The following is a 23,284-nucleotide window of genomic DNA, read 5'->3' on the forward strand; positions in this document are numbered from 1 at the left end:
CCAAATTTTTTTTTTTTTTTTTTTTTTTTTTTGAGACGGAGTTTCACCCTGTCGCCCAGGCTGGAGTGTAGTGGTGCAATCTCTGCTTGCTGCAAGCTCCACCTCCCAGGTTCATGCCATTCTCCCCTCTCCCATCTCTCCTGAGTAGCTGGGATTCCACAATTTTTAAAAGGTGTTTCTCCTAAAGCAATCAAGTGCTCAAGCTCAGGCTCAGGTAGTGGACATGGTGTGGCTCGAGCTCTGAGACCCTCTCCTTTGCCTCCTAGGCATCTGAAAAGCAACATCAGATTAGTCACTTCAGGCCTAGGCTCCAGAAAGTTCATGCCAACAGCCAAGGCAACCTATCACTTTGTCCCGGGCAGATGGGGCACCACGCTCTGAGTCACGTTCTAGTGTGAGCTGCAGTATTCAGGGCTTGCACCCTTTGCCTCTGTGAACACATTTAGCCATCACTCCGGGAACCTTTACAAAGGCTGGTTCCTCTAGAGTTCCTTGAAGGTACACATTCCCATCAGGGGACAAGAGGAGAGACAGAAAATGTGTGTGGATCACATACCAGTAGGTAGGCCTTTGAAGACCTTTCTTGCACCTTCTTTTCATACCCAGACCATAGCAACTGTATTATTGTTTGGGAGATTCACTGTGAGATGCCAGCCTATTAAAACCAGAGCACATCAGGTGCTGTGGGCAGTTTCACACCCACGTAACCTTCTTGGTTCTTCTTTTCCACCAAGCAAGACCATCAATAAAAGCAAGATTCCATAGGATAGAGAGGGTAAAATGAAGCAATTTGCATCGGTGAATTTCCATCACAGTCTATTCTTTACTCAGTGAATCTATTTCATGGAATTTCCATTGTGGCACAAGAGTCATCAAAATTGTCACTATGCCTCACAGAGAGTCATTCTACCACATTCTGATAGTTATATTGGAGGTGGAGGCCCGACCACCCCATCTCCTGACAAATCAGGACTGTGGACAATACGGCCCCAGGATGTAACTCCACACACGATAAAGACCCTACCCTTTCTCTTGTCCAGATGATGTCCAGTGACCAGCCCTGAGAGGGAATAGCAACTCCCATGCCTCATAATGGTGGGAGTTAGCATTGGATGGGAATTTTATATCCTCGTGTATGCATTAACTTGGATTTTCCTCATTAGAGGAGCCACAAAACCATTTCATTACCCAATCTTCAGGCTGCTCCGGGGTAAAGCCAGGCAGAATACTAAATCCCTGTCCATCAAAGCATTACAGCTGTGAGCACCGTCATGTCAAGGGTTTGATCATCATTCTGAGCAAACAGAAATGATTTTCTCTATGAAGTCAGGAACCAGAAAGGCTGAAAACAGGGATAAGATCACCAGCAAAAAAGTAGAGTTGAAAACGACCTCTACCTTGGCATTAAGAAATATTAAAATAATTCTACCTTTCATTTTCTTAAAATGTCATCAAATTAGGTGCTTTGGGCTCAGTTGACCTGAAAATTAGTTTTCAAAAAAAAAAAAAGTTGTGGAACAGCTTTGTATCTTGCCATGTGGTTTTTTATATTATAGAACATTCCTACAGTATATACATGAGTGGAAAAGAGGAAAATAGTGGCTCCTCTTATTACATTAACAAACTTTCAGCCCAAGGTTTTATACAGAGAAAAGTGTCACAACTCCTTATCACTGTAAATCACTTTAGCGCAGTAGGCATTGTAAGGTCCGTTGTGTTTTCAATAAGTACTTGAATAATTTTAACAAATTATTTAACAAATGTTGAGGAAAGTGAGTCAGAATTTATGAGCATGATAGACTATATCAAAGCTGATGATCCCAAAAGGTCTATTGTATTTGATTAGTAAATGTGAAAGTATATTTCAATAATCATATGTATTTATTTAAATAAATTCTGTTTTAGTACATTTGACCATTGAAATATACTTTTCAATACATACATATTGATAATACGTAACATGTATAATATGAATACAGAAGTATAATATTGAATAATATGTGTGTGTTGAATATGAATACATATGTATAAAATTGAATATGTATTGAATACATTATGATAATTATAACAATATAGTTTTATTATAATTATACCATATATAATATGATATATAAATATATTATCTGTGATATAATTATATATATTTATAGGCAGTTATATGTAATATATCTATTATACATAATCATATATAATATAATTATAGATGTGTATTATTATATATGTCTGATAGACAATTATATATAATATAAATATTACAATATAATATCATATATATATTATAAATATTATAATATAATTATATCATAATGTTATAAATATGACACATATATAATATGATTATAATTATTATATATCATATCTTATAATTATAATAATATATTTTATTATATATAAAAATACATAATAGTAATATGTATTCACATACATATTCAATAAGCATACATATTTATGGTTATGTCTTAAATGTTTTATAATAAATGTGTTTAAAATATATAACTCACCATAAAAGAGGACAAAGTGCATGTGTAATAGAGATGTCAGCAGTGGACATTAAGAGAGGGGTACCCACACCTTGCTGAACCTAGGGAAAGCTTCATAAAGACAGTAGCATCTGAACACCTTGAAAAAGTGGTACAGTGTTAGTGGGAAGAGGTCAAAGTGAGAACACACCAGATGTTCCACACCAGGTGGAAAGGCAAAGACATGCTGAAGGAGGAGCAAGCAGTTTTGCTAGGCCACAGCATAAGTCACATGAAGTTATGATGGCAGAAGGACCAGAGAATGGCCAGGCACAGTGGCTCCCTCTTGTAATCCCAGCACTTCAGGAGGATCATTCAAGTCCAGGAGTTCAAGACCAGCCGGGGCAACACAGCTAGACCCTGTCACTACAAAAATAAGCAAAATTACCCAAGCACGGTTGTGGGTGCCTGTAGTCCCAGCTACCCAGGAGGCTGTGTCCTTAGAAGGACAGTCATATTGGACTTAGAGCCCACCCTAATCCAGGATGATCTCATGTTAACTTGACATGTACAAAGACCCTATTTCCAAATAAGGTCACATTCACAGGTTTCACCAGACAGGAATGGGGGGTGCGGGGACACTATTCTGTGTGAAGCAGCCAAACGCAGAAAGAATTAGAGAAGGAAAAGATGGCAATAGAGAGATGAGCAAAGAGCCACACAGCTAAAACAATGAGAGCTCAAACAACAGTAACAACACTATGGGAAGTAAAGGGGCGATAGGAGAGAGGATGTAAAAGGTAGAATCAACTGGGTTGGACAACTGATTTGAAATTGGAGAGCAGAGAAGTTAAAGATGACCCAAAGGGCAGGGACACAGTGGTTCATACCTGTAATCCCAGCACCTAGGGAGGCTAAGGCAGAAGGATCACTTGAGGCCAGGAATTGGAGATCAGCGTGGGCAACACAGTGAGACCCCATGTCTACAAATAAGTTTAAAAAATAGCCAGGCCTGGTAGCATGTGACTGTAGTGCCAGCTATTCAGGAGGATGAAGTAGGAAGAATGCTTGAGTCCCACAGTTTGAGGTTATAGTGAGCTGTGATTGCCCCACTTCACTGCAGTCTGGGCAACAGAGCAAGACCTTGTCTTAAGGAAAAAAAAAAAAAAGACCCAGAGATCTGGGATTGGACACCTAGTTGAATGATGGTACCACTAACCTAGGTAAGGCAGTGGAAAGCTGCAGCTAGTTTGGTGAGAAGTCAATTTGATTTTGTGTCTTCTATTGTAATGCTGATGGATGGTGTCGTCGTCTGCGCCTGTCCAGGCAGCTGTGTAGTCAAGGCTGGAGTGATGGACAGAAGTTAAAGCAGGTGCTGGGGAGTGAGAAGTCATCCAGCCAAAGGAAACAGAGAAATCCTCATCAGACTGGATAAAATTCCAGACAGCGAGAGGACAGGAGAGGGGAGAAGGGAGAACTTTGACAAACACCTCAACTGAACATCAGAGAGGAATAGAGGAGATGAAATGGGAGAATTCAAGGCAGGGAGTGAGGCTGGTAGAGGAAGGAACAAATTTGTGGATAAATCATGTGATTTAATCCTGTATAAAATATAAATACACATTCTCAGACATTTCCTTTGAGTGTCACCTTTACATCCACACAACACACATCAAATTTTGGGATTCCTTCAGAACTAACATGGGACATATGGCTAGAATTTCTCATTAAAAAATCCCTCAGAAATATATTTGTACTGAATTCTCAGCAACTTTAATGTTAAATGTGCACACTTTTTGGTGAAGAAAATGTTTTTGTCAACACATAGATAACATAGTAACCTTCTGGAAGTAAAAGGATGCTTTAAAAATTTTTTTCTCTCTCTCCTGTCCCATCTCTACACCTGGAAGATGTGAACATTTTCCAAGTGTCTGGTGAAAATATACAGATTTTTGTCATGAGGATTGTACAGATTGATTTTCTCTTTCTGCACCAGGGACAATTCATTACTGCGTTTGTTTGTTTGTTTGTTTGTTTGTTTGTTTGTTTTGAGATTGAGTCTTGCTCTCTCACCCAGGCTGGAGTGCAGTGGCATGATCTTGGCTCACAGCCTCCCGAGTAGCTAGGATTACAGGTTTGCACTCCCACATCCACCTAAGTTTTTTTGTACTTTTAGTAGAGATGGAGTTTCACCATATTGACTAAGCTGGTTTCGAACTCCTAGCCTCAAGTGATCCACCCACTCGACCTCCCAAAGTGCTGTAATTACAGGCGTGAGCCACTGCACCGGCCTGTTTTCAAATAAATTTCTTATTCCTGTGCTCAGGAAGGAGCGCAAATCACAAGTACACCTTCGTAAATAACCACAAAGTTGTTTGAAATGCCTGTTCTTCAGTGCTGTAAAGAAATAGCAATTGAAAGTAAATTTAATTTCCTCAGCAAGGCCATTTTTATACTTTCTGCAGAAAGGGTACGCTTGCCAGCAGTGTGCCACGAGAGTACACTGAACAAAGGAGACAGGGTCATTTATAACTTGATGCGTCCACTTTACTGCTGTGTCCAGTTTCTATTGGCTGGAGCGGGACCTCACATTCTGTATTTGTCCTGATAGGCCTGTAACTTAGAACTTTTTAAAAGATGCAAAGACAGAGGAGAACAAAGGAAGGAGGAAGTAACTTGTGGAATACTGAGAAAGGTACAAATAGCTTCAAATAAGGAAGAGGAACAGGCAATGACCTAATGCTTGCTTGAACCAGTATAAGCAAACCAGGGCAAATATTGAGGCTACATAGTAGGAGCTAAGAACAGAAAGTACATCGGTTTCTTTATTACGGCTAGCAGATATTTTAAAATGTTAACATAGGTCTTTGAATACATTTTGCTTTTAAGAGAAGTTTCTATTTATTCCTGATTAGACGGGAGGAAAGTTTTTGAAGAGGAACCTCTACTTTACTTTTTACAAAGTGAACATACCGGAGTAAGGATCTTGCAGTAGAGTATCACCAGCACCCTGCAAGCTCCCTGTACTCACTTCAATCACTGTCTCCCTCCCTCCAGCCCCTGTTCTGACTTCTACCAGCATAGTTGAGTTTTCTCTGTTTTCGAACATTATATAAACATAACGACACAATTCATATTTGTTTGTGTCTAGCTTCTTTTACTCAAAAATGCTTATAAGATTGACCTATGTTGTTAAACTCTACTGTGGTCCATTCCTTTCCATTGCTGTGTTTTATCCCATTGTACGATTCTACCTTATGTGTAGACTACACATTTATTTGTTCTACCTCTAATGAACACTTCGATCATTTCATTTTGGAGCTGTTATGAATAGTCCTGCTATGACAATCCCTGGTCACACCTTTTGGGGCTCATATGGACTCATTTGTTTTGGGTATATGCCTAGACACAGAACTTACTTGTAAATGTTTCCTGATTTTAACTCTTGTTTGACAAAATAGCTCAAGTATGGAGATCACAGTATGTTTCCCGTTTGGTGGCAGAAAACGAAACTAATTTGTAAACAGACAAAAGGACATTGGTCAGAATTTTCATGATAACAAGTTAAGCTGTAAAATAAAAATGTTGAAATATTGGAAACTACAACAAAGCAAAGTTTTTTGAAGAATGTCATAAGAAACGCCTTTTGAAAAAAGTGATAAGGAGCTAGGTTAGACTCCCTTAAAAGCAGCTCAGAAGAATTTGAGGCACAGAAAGAGTCTGTTTTATTTGAAGAAAGCGGAAGGGTTTGACATGTGTTCTGATTGTCCAATTTCAGCACGAAAGCTAAAAAACAAAACAAGAAGAAATGAGTCTAACCCCATATACTCCATGACTTTTTCAAAGTACTGCAAGTTGCCATTTTAAAAGCTTCATTATGATAAAATAAGTCATTTTGCTTTCTCGCAGGGGAGTTATATAATTCCTTTGATTAAGAGGAAGTAGAACAGTTATTCCACTCCTGGCACTCACTACTTTGCAGCCTGGAGAAATAGATTTCTCTGGGCTTGTGGGTAATAGACATTTTGCCTTCCTTCTTCTCACACCCTGTATATTTCTCTTTCAACCACCTTCCCTTCCACACCTCATTAAATGGAACACCTGTGTACATGAAGCTGAAACCACTGTATCCACTGTAGGGCTGAGCTGGCGTCTCCGTCTTATTTCCTCTGGAGAACACATTTGCAGAGAGGAAAGGAGAAACATGAGACAGTGTATGGTTTCTGAAGAGTACCCATCCTGTCAATGAGAAGTGAATAAGAAGGAGAACCCTAACTGCAGGTGCAAAGTCTGGATTCTGGTCGCAGGCACCATGCATGACCTTCAGCAAACAGGCCAAGTAAGGCCAAAGTCCCTGGGGCCTGTTCCTTCATCTCCAAAATGCAGTTAGTCTCAGATGAATGTTACACTCCTCCCAGAGTTAAAGAATTGCATCATTCTCTGTTTTTTTGCGAGAACATTAACTTCAGCTAAATTCCTTCAGTACCATTATTGAGTCTCTCCATTACACAATGGAGATGCTATTAAGATTATCTCGTAAATGAATACCAAACATTTTCCACAAACCACCCTGCTCCACACACTTCTTACCCAGCTTTGCTTCCCCACAAGAACTCTGTGTTTCATTCAACAGAAAAAGGATTTTCTCTCGGTGACAGGGAGCAAGTGACTGTTCACAAAAATTAGAATGTTGTACACACACAGGCCCAGTGTAGCGGTGATTATCACTGATTCTGGAGCCAGAGGCTTGCATTCCTATTCAGGCTCTGCCATTTGACTGGCTGTGTGACTATGAGCCAGTGACTTAACCTCTCTGTTCCTGAGTTTCTCCATCTGTAAAAAGAGGATGGTAAAAATAATTAAGCACCATATGGACTGTTGTGAAGATTAAATAAGTTCATATTTCTAAGACACTTGGAACAGAGCCTAGCACAGAGCACAGATTAGATGATGAGATGATAGATAAATGGATAGAAACATAGATACATACTCATGTACATACGGATGTGAACCCCAAATATCTGAGACAAGTCTCAAATTAGAAAATTTATTTTGCCAAAGTTAAGGATGCATGCCCATGACACAGCCTCGGGAGCTCCTGACGACATGGTGGTGGGAGTACAGCTTGGTGTTACACGTTTTAAGGAGACGTGAGACATAAATCAGTATATGTAAGATGCACATTAGTTCAGGCCAGAAAGCCAGGACAACTCAAAGTGAGGAGGAGGGCTTCCAGGTCATAGGTAGATGAGAGACAAATGGTCGCATTCTTTTGAGTTTCTGACCAGCCTTTCCAAAGGAAGAAATCAGATACGCATTTATCTCAGTGAGCAGACGGGTGACTTTGAATAGAATGGGAAGCAGCTTTGGCCTAAGCTGTTCCCAGCATGACTTTTCCCTTTAGCTTAGTGATTTTGGGGTTCCAGGATAGATAGACAGACAGATAGATAGGTGGATGTGGGTGGGTGGGTGGATGGATGGATGGATGGATGGATGATGGACAGACAGACAGATAGATCAGAAAGTGAGCAAGAAAAAGATCTTACTTAGAAATGCAAATTTTTAGATGTGAAAGACCTTTGATATAGTATGTATCAAAGGGTATATACATCATATAGTATGGCACCTACCCTATTGTAAGCAAAAGGATATAATTAAATAACAATACAAGTAAATAGTCTAAGTACAACTCACATTCTAAAACATGGCTAACAATTCATGAGTCTAAGCATTTCAGCCATAGTATCAATAGCCCAATGCCTGCAGTACCTGACAAAAATCACTACAACCACAATGCTAATTCAATAGAAAGCAACAAGCTTGGTAAATATTGAATATGTTAACTTAATTAAATTATTCAAGTTCTTTGGCTGCTGTTCTATAATGATTTTCTTATTTGCCTGAGAATTAATGGTATCCACACTGGCCCTTTCAAAAATGCTTAAGAAATGGTGTCCTGAAGGTTGATATTATTATTGTTTTGTCCAAACACAGCTAGTGACCTTGAGAATATGTAGAAACCTAAGCAGATTCTCAGTAGAGTAACAGAGGTGCCAATCGGACATTTAGTGAGGTGCTGGGATCAGCTTGACTGAAAAAAGTCATGGGTAACAAGTTTTAGCTCACCAAAGTCATCGGGGAACCTTCAGCCTTACTTGGAGTAGTTGATGCTCTCATATATCTTCGTACACAGTGGAAATTCTGAGGACCTTTATTGCCTGCCCTGCTGATCATTTATGAGATTAGTTTCTGAGCTTGGTAGATTTGAGCTTGAGTAGCTGACAAATGTTATCAACCTTTTTTTTTCGCTCTGTCACCCAGGCTGGAGTGCAGTGGTGTGATCTTGGCTCACTGCAAGCTCTGCTTCCCGGGTTCACACCATTCTCCTGCCTCAGCCTCCTGAGTAGCTGGGACTACAGATGCCTGCCACCACGCCCAGCTATTTTTTTGTATTTTTAGTAGAGACGGGGTTTCACCATATTAGCCAGGATGGTCTCGATCTCCTGACCTTGTGATCCACCCGCCTCAGCCTCCCAAAAATGTTATCATTTTTATGCAATCCACATCTGATCAGGTATCATGGTCCAGAGTCTTTCAAGATTCAATCTTTTGGGGACTTGGTTATCTGTTTTCAAGGCAAAGGGGAAATTGGACTAAGGGGAATATTTGGATCAATCGCCCTTTGTGCTTAGCGTCGTTTTTATTTTCATCTCCTCTAACAGGTATGCGTGGCATATACAATACAGAGATACATAAGGGAACCATTAATAAAGATTCTTGTAAATTGCCTTTAAATGTGGACTTCAGTGGGTAGATGGTTCTAACATCTTTCTCTTGATTATTAGCTTGTGTCCATTATTGGGATGTTTATGAGACAAAGCTGGATCCATTTGGATCAATGAAAGCTTGGTTTAAAAAAGGGAATTGGTCTGGGGAAATTTTGTGAAACAGCATTTTGGCTTATGAAAGGAGATAATCAATTGAAATAAACATGAGATGCCATTTTTTACCCATCACAGTGCCCAAGATTTGAAAGTTTTCTAGTACACACCCTACTCTGTGTGTGTGTGTGTGTGTGTGTGTGTGTGTGTGTGTGTAGGGAGTCAGACACTCTCTATACGGGGGGTATAAATTGGTATAAACTCCATGGGGAGCAAAACTGACGATGTCTAATTTTTTAAAAATACACGACTTTTGAGTCAACAATTCTACTCCTAGAAGTCTACCTTAGAGATACATTGACAGAGGTACAAAGACATTTTCACACTGAATTAGTGACATATTCAGATATCCATCAATAGAGGACTGGTTCAATGAAGTATTCCAGACAGTGCATGGTGTCTCACTGCTGAGTGGCACAGTGGCTCACACCTGTAATCCCAGCATTTTCAGAGGCTAAGGTTGGGGAATTACATGAGGTCAGGAGTTCAAGAGTCTCACTGCTGTGTGGCATGGTGGCTCACACCTGTAATCCCAGCACTTTCAGAGGCTAAGGTTGGGGGATCACATGAGGTCAGGAGTTCAAGACCAGCCTGGCCAGTATGGCAAACCCCCGTCTCTACTAAAAATACAAAAACTAGGTGGGCACGGTGGTGCACATCTGTAATCCCAGCTACTCAGGAGGCTGAGGCAGGAGAATCGCTTGAGCCTGGGAGGCAGAGGTTGCAGTGAGCCGAGAATGCACCACTGCACTCTAGCCTGGGCAACAGAGCAAGACTCCATCTCAAAAAATTAAGTTGCTCCCTCTCAAGCATGTGCTTGGAGAAGAGGTAAAAATCAGTGATTCCATCATGGTAGGAAGTGGGTAGCATCACCCAGAAAGTACAAATGTAAGCAATCCGGGTTGATTAAGAAGTGAAACAAGGATCACCATACTCCGCTGCCCTCAGCCTAGCTTTGTTCCTTTTTGGCAGCCCCAGAAAAGGAAGGCGGGGTGTTTATTTTTCTAGCTTTCCTTTCCGCCTTGCTGATGTTCTCTTCTGTGAGTTGGCATTGAGATGGTCAGAGAAGCAAAACACATGGAAAGGAAAGTGGAGGACTCTGTTTCCAGAGATTTGCTTACTAGTTTGTTTCTTGCATATCTTTAGTCTATTTCATAGGAACAGTGTGAGGATGTATTAAAAACTAGAGATAAAAACTAGAGATAAAAATACAACTGGATCGAGGCTGGGATCCTCTTGTGCTCCGGTCTCAGAGCGCGTTCGTGATCTCCATTATAATAAAATCCTCGTGGGTATGCAGCCCAGGAGAAAAATACAGACAGCAGAAGGAGTTTTCCATCAAGCTAAATTTATCCCACTTTAAAACCCAAGATTTTTATCTCTCCTATTTTCAGTGTGTGTTAAAATGTCTTTTCTTTAATAAAATCATGGAGACAGCGGATGATATTTGACTTGTTTCATTTTTTTCTTGTTTTTTTTTCTTTGTTTTGTTTTTTTGTTTGTTTGAGATGGAGTCTTGCTTTGTTGCCCAGGCTGGAGTGTAATGGCGCAATCTTGGCTCACTGTAACCTCAGCCTCGTGGATTCACACAATCCTCCTGCCTCAGTCTCCCGCGTAACTGGGATTTCAGGTGCATGCCACCATGCCCAGCTAATTTTTGTACTTTTAGTAGAGATGGGGTTTTGCCATGTTGGCCAGGCTGGTCTTGAACTCCTGAGCTCAAGTTATCCACTCGCCTCAGCCTCCCAAAGTGCTGAGATTGTAGGCGTGAGCCACCATGCCCAGCCTATCACATTTTCTTTATCCAATCAGTCATTGGTGGACACTTAGGTTGGTTCCATGACTTTAGCTATTGGGTACAATGCTCAATATTTGGGTAATGGTTACGCTAGAAGCCCACACCCCACCGATACGCATGTATTAATAATATCCATGTAACAAGCACATGTGCCCCTAAATCTAAAATAAAATTATCTTTTTCTTTTTTTTGAGACAGAGTCTCGCTCTGTTGGCCAGGCTGGAGTGCAGTAGCACCATCTCAGCTCACTGCAACCTCCACCTCCCAGGCTCAAGCGATGCTCCTGCCTCAGCCTCCTGAGTAGCTGGGATTACAAGCATGTGCCACCATGCCTGGCTAATTTTTTAGTAGAGACAGGGTTTCACCATGTTGGCCAGGCTGGTCTTGAACGTCTGACCTCAGGTAATCCGCCCACCATGGCCTCCCAAAGTGCTGGGATTACAGGCATGAGCCACCATGCCCAGCCAATATAATTATCTTAAAAGAATGCGGTGGAGCCTCGCAGATATTCAGGTTCATTCCAGACCTACCTGGTGACTACTGCAGCCACCTGAATTGCTCTTGGGTTTATCTGGGAATACCAGGCAAAGTTACTAAGACTGGGAAACAGACTGTACATGATTTCCAACCCCCACTGTCTCCTGCTCCAAGACACAAACACACTCAGCCCCATTTCCTTTTGCAGGATGTCCCCTGCCTTTTATCACTACTGCAGTCCAGGGATGCTGGCTCCTAGCAACAGATGGGGTGAGGGGATGCCATGCTGGTGTCTGAGGGGTGATGGTGGACATGGCACAGAACACCACATCAACCAAAGGATGGGCGTCTCAGGGTGGTGTCTGCCAGCAGCTCCCTGTTGCTGGCGCCCCCTGGTGGCCTTCACTGGAAGTGGTGGCAACATAGTTCCCAGGCAGCAATAGTGAGGGAGGGGTGGCGGGTGTGGATTGTGGCATTTGCAGTTCACCGTTTACAGACTCTCCCAAGTACAACTCTCATGCAAGTCAAGGTGTGATAATGCTTTCTTTTAGCTGGAACTTCACCAAGAACTATTCATGTTTCAGGAAAAGCGCTTCACTAATGGCAATACCCCAGTGGCATTTGAGTGTCCAACACAACAGGCCATTGGCAGTTAGCATTTGTAGCTCTGGCCTCACAGTAATTAAGAAATCGATCACTTCCTCATGATTTCTGGTTGTAGTTGCATTATCTGCAAACATTTACATATTGTAATGTACGTTATTTGCTGGCAGATTACTTTCCTACTATCTTTTGTTTACATAACAGATAATTGTGCTAATATTTTTTCAACAATATGTGTAAGCAGGTTGCACTATCCATGGATTTTATTTGAGGATAGTAAGGGGTACTTTTAAATACTTGTTAGAGCAGGAGTGGCAGAATGCCTGAAGTCCCAGTTGCTCAAGAGGCTGAGGCCTGAGGATTGCTTGAGTCTGGGAGTTCAGGGTTAGCCTGGGCAACATAGCAAGACCCCATCTCAAAAAATTAAAAACTTAGAATATTTCTTATAACCAAGGCTGCTGACTCTAAAGGCATTAAATGTCATTGATCATTCTAAGGCCCACGGGAAAGGCAATGGGGGAAGAAAAAAAAAATCTAAGTCAGAGTTGGGTGAAATGGATGGTGGTTCTCCCTCAAGATTGTTTTACAACCAGCAGATTTCCTGGATTTGGCAGTGATGTTAATGATCAAAATGCCTCACTCAAAGATGCCCAAAGTGCAGAACATGCAATGGTAGCAGTCTTCACACAGCTCCAGCTCCTGTTCCACAACTTCTTATTTCAGATCAGCTCTAAGAGCTTGCCTAGAGCTCATGTCTTCATTATTCTCTAAACAACTCCGGAAGGCATGGAAATCTTTAAATCCTGTGTGTCTGTTACAGATGGGAAAGAGCCATTAAAAAACACCTGTAAGGCTGGGCGTACCTATAATACCAGCACTTTGGGAGGCTGAGGTGGGTGGATCACTTGAGGTCAGGAGTTCGAGACCAGCCTGACCAACATGGTGAAACGCCGTCTCTACTGAAAATACAACAATTAGCCAGGTGTGGTGGTTGGTGCCTGTAATCTCAGCTACTCAGGAGGCTGAGGCAGGAGAATCAGTTGAACCCAGGAGGAGGAGGTTGCAATGAGCTGAGTTCGTGCCATTGCACTCCAGCCTGGGCAACAAGAGTGAAACTCCATCTCAAAAAAAAAAAAAAAAAAAAAAAAATTCTATAAAGATTCAGGAGGACGCAGTAAGGATTAGTGTCTCCACAATGTGTATTTAAACCCTAGAAAACAAGTGCCTTAGAAAGACCACGTGGTGAAGCCCAGGCGATCATTCCTGGCACATTCCAATTGCGCACTTCTGGTGGTGACCTCGGAATCCCTGCAAGCCTCTTTGACTCCAAATGGTACAGTAAGTGGCAGATGGCAAGACGGAGAAAAGATGAGTTATTATGTTTCGTCCCATCATAAGTTCAGGGTACTGCCCGGTGTGCCTGACATTCATTTCCCTGCTTGTAAGTTTTGAAAGTCTTGAAATTCATCCTTGTGACTGGTCAGGGGTTGTGGATGCACGAGGCAGGGACTGCCGTGGGGCTGGGGATGGATGAAGAGGAATAGAGGCTTTGTACTCATTGGAGAGGCTGTCAAAATGGAAAACGCATCCTGAGTGGGAAAGACAAGGTTGGTTGTGTAAGCCATCTACACGAACATGGAAGAATAAGGGCAGATGCTAAGAGTGTAGTCTTCTGAGAACCACTGCCTGATCCCTGGCCAGTGCCAGGCTGCCAGGGGCCCTATACAAGCAAACCTTTAAATTAACATGTCTGTTCTCCAAGAGATAGCAGAGGAGACAGGCCAGCCTTTAACTAGACCCAGACAGGCAGCTTGCTGTCTATACGGCCATCAAAAGGGCTTGTTTTGCTTAAACAAGCAAACTATCTTTAAAAGCCTCTCTCTTTCTAGTTTGAAGGTAAGGCAGAGGCTTGACAGACAAGTACGTCAATAGGACATTAATATCAGTTGCTTTTACACATATCATTGAATTTTCTTTTCCATCTTTATGGAGGTATTACTGAAAAAAATTGTATGCATTTAAGGCATATGATGTAATGTTCCTATGCAGGTATACACTGTGAAATAATCACCAGGATCAAGCTAATTCACGTCTCCATCACCTCATATAGTTACCATTTTCTTTTTTGCTTTCTTTTTCTAAAAAACATTTTATGATGGGAACACTTAAGATCTATCCTCTCAGCAAATTTCGAGTATACAGTACAGCATTGTTAACTCAGTCACATTGCTGTGCATTGGGACCCCAGAACTTATTCCTCCGGAATAACTGAAAGTTTGTATCCCTTGACCAATATCTCCCCATTTCCCCCTCCCCCAGCTCCTGGAAACCACATTCTACCCTGTTCCCCTGTGAGTCTGACTATTTTAGCTTCTACATAGAAGTGAGATGATGCAGTGTGTTTCTTCCTGTGTCTGACACTTTTCACTTAGCATAATATCCTCCAGGTTTGGGAAGAAGACCATATAGAGTGTGTCACTGATTAATTGTTCTCAACCAGCCAGCCCAGCAGGGTGGTTCATGTCAGATCGTTCGTAGGTGGCCACCAAGCTGTGATCAACGGTTAAAGTGGATCTTTTTCCAACGGAGATTTACACCATCAAGGGATGTCTATAAATGGTAGCAGGATCCTGTGCTGTCAGCATTGAGACCTTGGTTGTCAACTCTTCAAATCCAATGATCCCTGAGCTCATCCCTGAGATCCATCACTGCCCTGATGTCCCTGACACTTAGTGCTGCAAATCGCAACCTCGGGAGGTGTACCGTGTCCCTCCTTCATTCTCACTCATGGCCCTTCCTATAGAATGGGAGTACGAATATTGATACAAGCATGCAATGCCTAATAACCACACCGTGGAAAATGGGAGTCTCCATCCCCTCAAGCAATGTATCCTTTCAAAATCAAGTTTTCTTAGTCCCTTTCCTTATGAATTAAATTTGGACAAAATGTTTGTAATATCTGGATTTTCATAAGAGATATACTACTTGTTTATTTCATCGACCCTCTTCCTGGGGTGGATGAGGGATCAGAGCATGGAGAAGAGTTAATGTTTCTCAGTTAGGGCAACAACCTCTTCTCCCCCTTTGTCAGTGACTCGCCCTCATCCCCAAGTCCCAGAGAGAGTCTCCTGATAAGGAATTATACTCTACATTCGTATTTCCCAAGAAAAAATAAGATTACATCAGTCACATCAGGCCTCCTCTTTTCTCGACTGTAAGGTCTAGAAGAAGAAACTATATCTTATTCACCTTTGTAGGCACCAGCATCTATGCCAGTATATGCCCCAGTTAGTAAATAAATATTTGTCCAAAGGATGCATTAATGAATGAACAAATGATTGTTCACATTTGATATAAGCATCAATAAAATGTCCCCATAATTATCAAAAATATATATCAGGTAGCTAGAATATAGTTACTAAGAAAACATCCACAATCGATCTGCCCAAGCCAGCCTTCACCATGTTCTCATAAACCGATAAGCACTGACGCCCGTGAACTTGCTTGTATGAATGAATCTTCAAGTTTCTCTGTCTTAACACTGGTGTGGTTCTACTTCCTCCCTGGTACCCAATTACTCCAAGTGGCTCATATCATTCACTAAAATCTGAATTCATGATCAATGTCTCCTCGGGGTGACATCCACATACACTAATTTCCTGTGCATTTTTCAGGCTAACTCCCTTCTGGTCAGTTTCTCTCCTTTGGAAACTATTAAAGTGACTTTTGTTGGAAGAACAGGATGTTCTGAATACGTTCTTCCTAGAGCCCCAGTGCGAGAGTAAGAACCACACACTCTGCCCAAATCATGTACAGTATCTTATCCCTGAAGTTTGCTATTTACACCTAAGAGAAGCCAATGCACTGACTGTTTGTTTTTTGTTTTGTTTTTGTTTTTGTTTTTGTTTGAGACAGAATTTAGCTCTTGTTGTCCAGGCTGGAGTGCAATGGCGCGATCTCGGCTCACTGCAATCTCCGTCTCCCGGGTTCAAGCGATTCTCCTGTCTCAGCCTCCCAAGTTGCTGGGATTACAGGCACATGCCACCATGCCCAGCTAATTTTCGTGTTTTTAGTAGAGACGGGATTTCATCATATTGGTCAGGCTGTCCGCCCGCCTCGGCCTCCCAAAGTGCTGGGATTACAGGCGTGAGCCACCATGCCTGGCCACATTGACAGTTTTTAAAGTCCCCCCAAAAATTGTCTTAGAAAATAGTCATGTAAAGTCACAGTTGAGACTGGGAGACTCCACTGCCTCTTGGCAACTGCTTTAAATGAGAAACAATAGCTCTTCTCCATGGTCTGATCCCTTGTCCATCCCAGGAAGAGGATTGATGAAACAAACAAGTAGTATATCTCTTATGAAATTCCAGCTATTAAAAACATTTCGTCCAAATTTAATTCATAAGGAAAGGGGCCAAGAGGACTTGATTTTCAAAGGATAAATGCTTGAGGGGATGGACACCCCCATTTTCCATGGTGTGATTATGCGCATTATATGCCTGGATCAAAATATCTCATGTAACCCATAAATATATACACCTACTATGTACCCTCAAAAATTAAAAGTAATTTTTTTAAAAAAAGAAAGAAAACTTGGTGTTGAACACTCCTCTGAGATGGCTGGGAAACTAGAACAATGTTGCACATATGCAGATACGTACCCTCCTTCAGGGTCTCCTGATCATAGAGTCCCTCATGAGCATCAGGCTCTCTTGCTTGGTGAGAGAAGGCACTTGGCTTTTTGAGGACCTTTAGGGCAGCTATGGTTTTAACAAAAGATGGCAACTCTGTGGCAAGAAGTCCTCTTGTGTTGAGACTGTGGCTGATGTGATGCAGCTGGTTATTGAATCAATTTCAAACGTAGCAAACCCATGAGCCCCTAGGAAGGTCTGTAGCTCAGTTAGCCCATCAGGGAAACAGATTTTCTGCGCATTCTTGGCTGTTGAAGACACTCATCACAGCACTGTCCGCCCCTTCCTGGTGCCGTTCCTAACAAGAGACACCTGCTGTGGGACCCACTCTCATTCTTCCATTAGAGGCCTGAAAACAAAATAGAAACCGTAACTCGAAGAACATGTATGTACAATTTCGGACCAACTGCAAGCTAAACTCGTCTGGCAGACTCCAAATCTGCTTTTAAAATAATATGCTTTTTGTCCATTTCTTTATCTTTGCCCTTAATTTTATGGTAGCTTTGTTTCAGTGTGAAATGTTGAATTAAGTCTGTGTGTATCTCCTTTGGGAAATGAAAATTCACAGAGAGATACTAAAATGGAGAGTTTTCACTGCTCATGCCTAAGAGAGCTCTGGTGTGCAGGGAGGGGAGTTTTACTCTAAAGCAGAAACGTTCTATTTATATTTCCCTCTCGATCTCATGAGGGCCACCTTCTTTGACATCAACATCGACTGTTAAGTGGTCACGCTCTGTTTGCAGTCAGGAGACTAGAGTTTAATAGAAAGCGTTTAGGGTACTAAGAGGACAGAACTGGGCACTGGCTTGCTAGACCAAGGCTGTTTTTGTGACTACAGTCACAGCAAGGAAGGCCATTAGCGTCTTGACAACGAAGTGTCCCTGAGAGATTTTCTCAGGCCTGAAAAACTGTCCAAAGCAGTATCTTTCTTAGGATATATGATTTCAGCCTTAAAAAGGGAAGAGAGTCCGACGCAGGCTACCCCGTGGGTGAACCTTGAGGATGTTACACTGAGTGAAATAAGCCAGTCACCAAAGGACGAACACTATACGATCTCACTTATGCGAGGTTCCTAGAGTGGTCAGATTGATAGAGGCAGAAAGAAGAATGGTGATGGCCAGGCAGCTGTGGGAGGGGAGAAATGGGGTTATTTTTTAATGGCTACAGTGTTTCTGTTTTGCAAAATGAAAAGAGTTCTGGAGATGGACGTGGTTGTGATAGTGACTATCCTTAAGGCCTCCAAATTTTTCTTAGGCAATAATCATGTAAAGTCATTGTTGAGACTAGCAGACTGCCTTAAATAAGAAACACTAGCTGTTATCCGCGGTCTGATCCCTTGTCCATCCCAGGAAGAGCATTGATGAAATAAACAAGTCTATCTTGTTTATTCCAGTACAATGTGAACCAAGTACAAGGTAAGTGTACTTAACACTATGGAACTATACACTTAAAAATAGTTAACATGGCAAATTTGTGTGAAGTATATTTTACCACAATTTCCAAACATTTTTAAGTTAAAAAAAAAAAAAGAAAGAAAAAACTCTGAAAGCGGAAAAGGAGAAACCACATTTGCAAGATTCGTGGATATTCTGTGACTGGCAGAAGCTTGAGGAGTTGACAGGAGATATTAAATTTTTTCCTAGATGTTTAGTTACTGTTGCAGCAGAGGGGGTGCGGAGGATGGAGAAGGAAGAGAGTGTGAGGGATCTAATAATATTCTGAGGAAAAATTTAGTACCCGCACAACTTTCGTTTCCTTGTTTTTCACAAGACTATGTGCTTTTCAGTCATCGTGTACAAAACAAGGTCTGATACGTTCTCTACAAAGAACTATTGATGGTGTGTCTGTGTGAATTGCCCTAGCATTGGTCACAGCCAACTTCTGTAGAACCCACTGCCCCCGTTCGACAATACACTCCAGTGTGTTTAGCCATTTATGAAAGGTCAGAAATCAACTGAGAAATGGGCTAGAGTCAAAAACATGTGGCCCTATAAATATCAGAGTCAGACGGTCTATTCCATTTTCCCCACTCTTGCTTTCACCCCATCTCACTTCTCTCTTTCACTCACTGGTGAGGTTCTCTGCACTTGGCCAGCACCTCGGACTGTGAAGTTACACAGAGAAGGCAGTGGCTGCAGTCTTCATCTGGGCACCTCACTTTATGCCCAGTCTGGTCCCATAGCACCATTATTAGAGTCTGGTGTTTGTGTTTTTCAAAATATCCTTTTACAGTTTCTGGCTACAGCGCTCTAGCAGTCCAGCCTGCGATGTTCTGCTTTCTTTTAAGGGTTTCTACTTCCCATTAGTGGCAACCCTGCCTTGTGATCAAATTTGACGCCGACGGTGTTTCCTGAGCTGGGGAGTTTGCAGGTCTGATCTGTCAGCGGGGACTGAGAGCAAATCGGGACATTCATCATGACTTTGGCTGCCAAGCTGGAAGACTTTGAGCTGACACTGGAGCACCTGCTCATGGACGTGTTTGTAAGTAAAGGCTTTTCCTATTCCAGGCACAAGAGAGTCTCCCCTGCCACTCTGAAAATCCTTGGGACCCTGTCCCCATTACACAATCGCATTCTAATCTGCAACTGTGCAATTCCCAAGTCCTCATGATTTATTCTTACGTGCGGTCGGGGGAGAAAACCATAAAGTTCCTCAATGCCTGAGTGGCATAGAATAGTCCGTGCAGATCAAATAGCAGAGATGTGGGTTTAGAATCAAGTCACTTGCAGAAATCTGAATGAATAGGCTGAAGAAATAGAAAACATTTGCCAGAAGAGATCAAAGCAGCTTCAATGGCTATTCCCTGAAAGAACCAGATTTGTTTGTTTATGAAGTGACCATTCCAGAAAAACAAGGGAGGAGGGTGCTCAACATACTAATTTTTTTGTAGAGAATGCTGCATGTAGGATAGAGGCATGAACTTCACTGTCCCCAGAATTCTAGTGTCTGGATCCCTGCTACTTGGAGAGGCATTCAGTTACCAAGAGTTCCTCGGGAAGTGATTTTATGGCCTGAGGCTGTTTGAGAGAGTTGCTGCTGAAGAAAAGAGCAGCTGACAAGGACACTTCTATTCCTGTGATGGTCTTAGCGATGCAGTCTTCCAAAACTCCAGGGCACGCATTGCAACTTTCACATCGTTTCTATCTTAAACCAACCACACTCTTTCTTCCAGTACTTTTCTCGGGGTTTTCTGTTGGCCATGGGTCTGTTCGTCCTGTGTTATTCATAGGGGTTTAGGGAGCTGCAGACTGTGAAATGCACAGGTGGTATGGCAGCTGAAAGGTCTTCTCGATCCAAGAACAACACTGGGCTGCCCACGGGAAGGCGGCTGTGAGCTGTGTTACGTTTCCAGGACCCGCCAGTCTGCGTCTCGCATCTGGAGAAGGCTATGGAAGGTTGGCGCTTTCTTTATAGTACATCAGTGAGTCCTTTTCAGGAACCTTTCAGGGAATGGTGTGTTTTGGCAGGCGTGAGAGTCTGAGGCTTTTTTTTTTTTTTTCTTTATTAATTTAAAATTTGTCTTCAAATTGAGGCAACATTGTGCTGGCAGAATTCCCAGAGGGACTCGCCCTTCCCAGGGCTGGGTGTGGGGCTCTGGGCGACTCGCATTCATTCCGCCCTTAGTGTTGGAAGTTACGCCTGGAGGAAGAATGTGTCCAGCAGGGAGAGCATCCTTCTGGGTTTCCAGGGATGGGAGATTCATGACCAGGGTCATGACTTTATGAGAAGTATGAACAGAAACTGAGCTGCAGACAGGGAGGTTTCTTGGACCACTGACTTCCTCTGCCTGGCCACCCTGCCCGGGACAGTGGCTGGTGGCTGTGGAGTCACTCTTGGGGGTGATCTGTGGCATGCCAAAGGGTTGGTGTGAGTTTGGTCGTATTGGAGGAAACTAATTAATCAGGGAACTGTTTTATTTAAATACCACAAAGTTATTAATACATTCTTCTTCTCTCCTTAACTTCCCCTACCCGCAGGCTCCTCTCCTAATACTTCTACCACCTTTGTCTCGTTTCAAAGCTCCAAGATGCACTCCCCCTTGAGAGAGAATGGAGTCAGACACTCCATCCTTTTCTCTAAATACAACCCATCTTTTCATAGTCCCAGTTTGCGTCCTTGACTTCTCACTTGAACTCACCTTCTCATCCTCTCGCAGCCAGTACTTCTCCAGTTCTTCCACCCATTATCATCTCTAGCCCAACCTCCCCACACTTAATTTTTACCCCTTATTTACATAGCATTTGCCTGCCCTCTGTAGCAACATTTTTGTGCCCCTGCTTCTCCCTTAAGAAGCATTTAAATCACATTTAGCATTATGCAATGTTTATATTAAATCATATGATTCCAACAAATTCAGGCAGCTAGACAAAGGTTTGGGCCAGATCACACAAGGTTTTGGAGGTCAAGTTCTCTTTTAAGCCTATCTCCTATAATTTCCCACTGTGAGTGTCCCACTCCACACTGATCCACATCAGTCTCTGCGAGGCAGCGAGCCTCTTCTCATTACTATGTCTTTGTGCTTGTAATTCTGCTTCCTCTTGACCTGTCTGAAGTTCATACATCCTTCAAGCCTCAATGAAATTCTCTCTCCTCTGCGAAGTTTAGACACGTGGATTTCCATCGCACTTTCTCTCTGTACCACTCATTATTCATTGACCTTGTTTGGTTAATTATCTCATTCTGTGTCTCTATCTTGCCTCCTCCTCAAGGTGATCCTGAGATCCAAAAGGCAAGAATGTCTTTGTAACCTCCGTGGCACCTAGAATATTGTATACAGGGACCTCAACGATACATATCAATCACTTGATTTTTAATTAGTGTATTTTTACTGTCATTGTAAAATTTAACTTTTGGTGGGGGCAATAAAATGCAAAAAACAGAAATCTCATGATTGCATGCATTTCTTACCAGGTTGTAATCTGGTGTCTGACACAGTCATTTCAGATGCCATCCTGTGATATACTGAAGAAATCATTGGATGCAAAAAGAATAGGGACTCTCTTTTTTGTTTGTAATATGTTATTGTAAGATATCGGTGAGGTGCACAAAAGCCCATAAAACATGTGTATATAGTCTAAAGGATTATTTACAACATGAACACCCAGTGTAACCACCATCCAGATTAAAAATGAAATACTGTGAGTGAGGACTCCAGGAGTCTCTGGGTATCCCCTCTAGATTAAGATTATCTCCTTCCCCCAGGGGGAAACACAACCTTTCCCCAGTTTGCTTGCTTGCATTTATTTATTTATTTATTTATTTATTTGAGACAGGGTCTCCCTCTATCCCTCAGGCTGAAGTGCGGTGACATGATCATGGCTCACTGCAGACTTGACCTCCTGGACTCAAACTATCCTCACACCTCAGCCTCCCAAGTAGGTGGGACTATAGGTGTAAGCCACCTTGCCTGGGTGTTTTGTTTTTGTTTTTGTTTTTTTTTAAATTTTTGTAGAGATGAGGTCTTGTTATGTTGCCCAGGCTTGTCTTGAATGTCTGGGTTCACGCAATCATTTTGCTTCAGCCTCCCAAACTGCTAGGATTATTCCAGGTGTAAACTACCATATCTGGGCCCCCCTGTTTTTTATAAAGATTTTTCTTTATTTTGTGTATAGCTTCCCTACTCAAAGAAAATTGAGGAGGAGCTTTGAAGTCTCATGGGCTCAAGTCTCAGTCCCAGCTTAGTTCCACTTCCTGGATGTGAGATTGTTGGCAAGTGTTTCCTCTTTGTGAGCTTCAGTTTCCTTATCAGTAAAGTGCAGCTAACGCTACCCAGCTTACAGGATCATGGTGAAGATTCAGAAGAGGTGACATAGAGCAAATGCCCAGGGGTGTGTCTGATGCCAACGAGGCACGTGGTAGGTCAGTTCTCTTCATCCCTTGCCTTGCCCCTAAAAAGGGCATCTGTTTTAGGTCGCTTGCTGCAATCCATCATTTCCCTTTCCTCCACCTCTAAAGCTGTCTCTCACTATTACTCCCTAACCTTCCCCCCTTGAATGTTTGGGAATTCAGGTTCTTTCTAAGCACAGCCTTCACTCCCTGCCTGAACTACAGCAACCTGTGGCTGTTTCTCCTGCTACCAAAATTGCAGGAGCCCTGTGCTCCTGCTGGCTTCCCTAGCATGGCCTCTAAGCTAAAAAAACAAAACAAAAACAAAAAACAAAAACAAACAAACAAAAAAACCTCTGGGCTGCCTTATTCCAGAGTCACCTTCCAGAGGAGCCAGGGAGATTGCCGGATGCCCCACGGGGTTTGAGAAGCTAAAAACCTAAATAAGAACAAAAGAGGACTTGACATCTATAGGCCAGTGTGTCCTCT

At 42.3% G+C, this 23,284-nt stretch overlaps 1 protein-coding gene across 4 annotated transcripts in view; it reads left to right on the plus strand.

Annotated features, from left to right (window-relative positions):
* The window catches only part of LOC105490635 (FERM domain containing 4A), a 699,298-nt gene that overhangs the window by 293,618 nt on the left and 382,396 nt on the right, over positions 1 to 23,284 (plus strand). Inside the window, exon 1 of one of the 4 annotated variants that reach the window (XM_071068801.1) lies at positions 14,261 to 19,450. The exons of the other annotated variants lie outside the window; for them this stretch is intronic. Within the exon in view, the coding sequence (XP_070924902.1) occupies positions 19,385 to 19,450 (66 nt within the window). The 5' untranslated portion in view covers positions 14,261 to 19,384. Of the gene's footprint in view, positions 1 to 14,260; positions 19,451 to 23,284 lie in introns of those variants that run through there. 4 annotated transcript variants of the gene reach the window in all.

This window comes from Macaca nemestrina, chromosome 9 (genome assembly GCF_043159975.1).
Source record: "Macaca nemestrina isolate mMacNem1 chromosome 9, mMacNem.hap1, whole genome shotgun sequence".
Taxonomy (NCBI): Eukaryota; Metazoa; Chordata; class Mammalia; order Primates; family Cercopithecidae; genus Macaca; species Macaca nemestrina.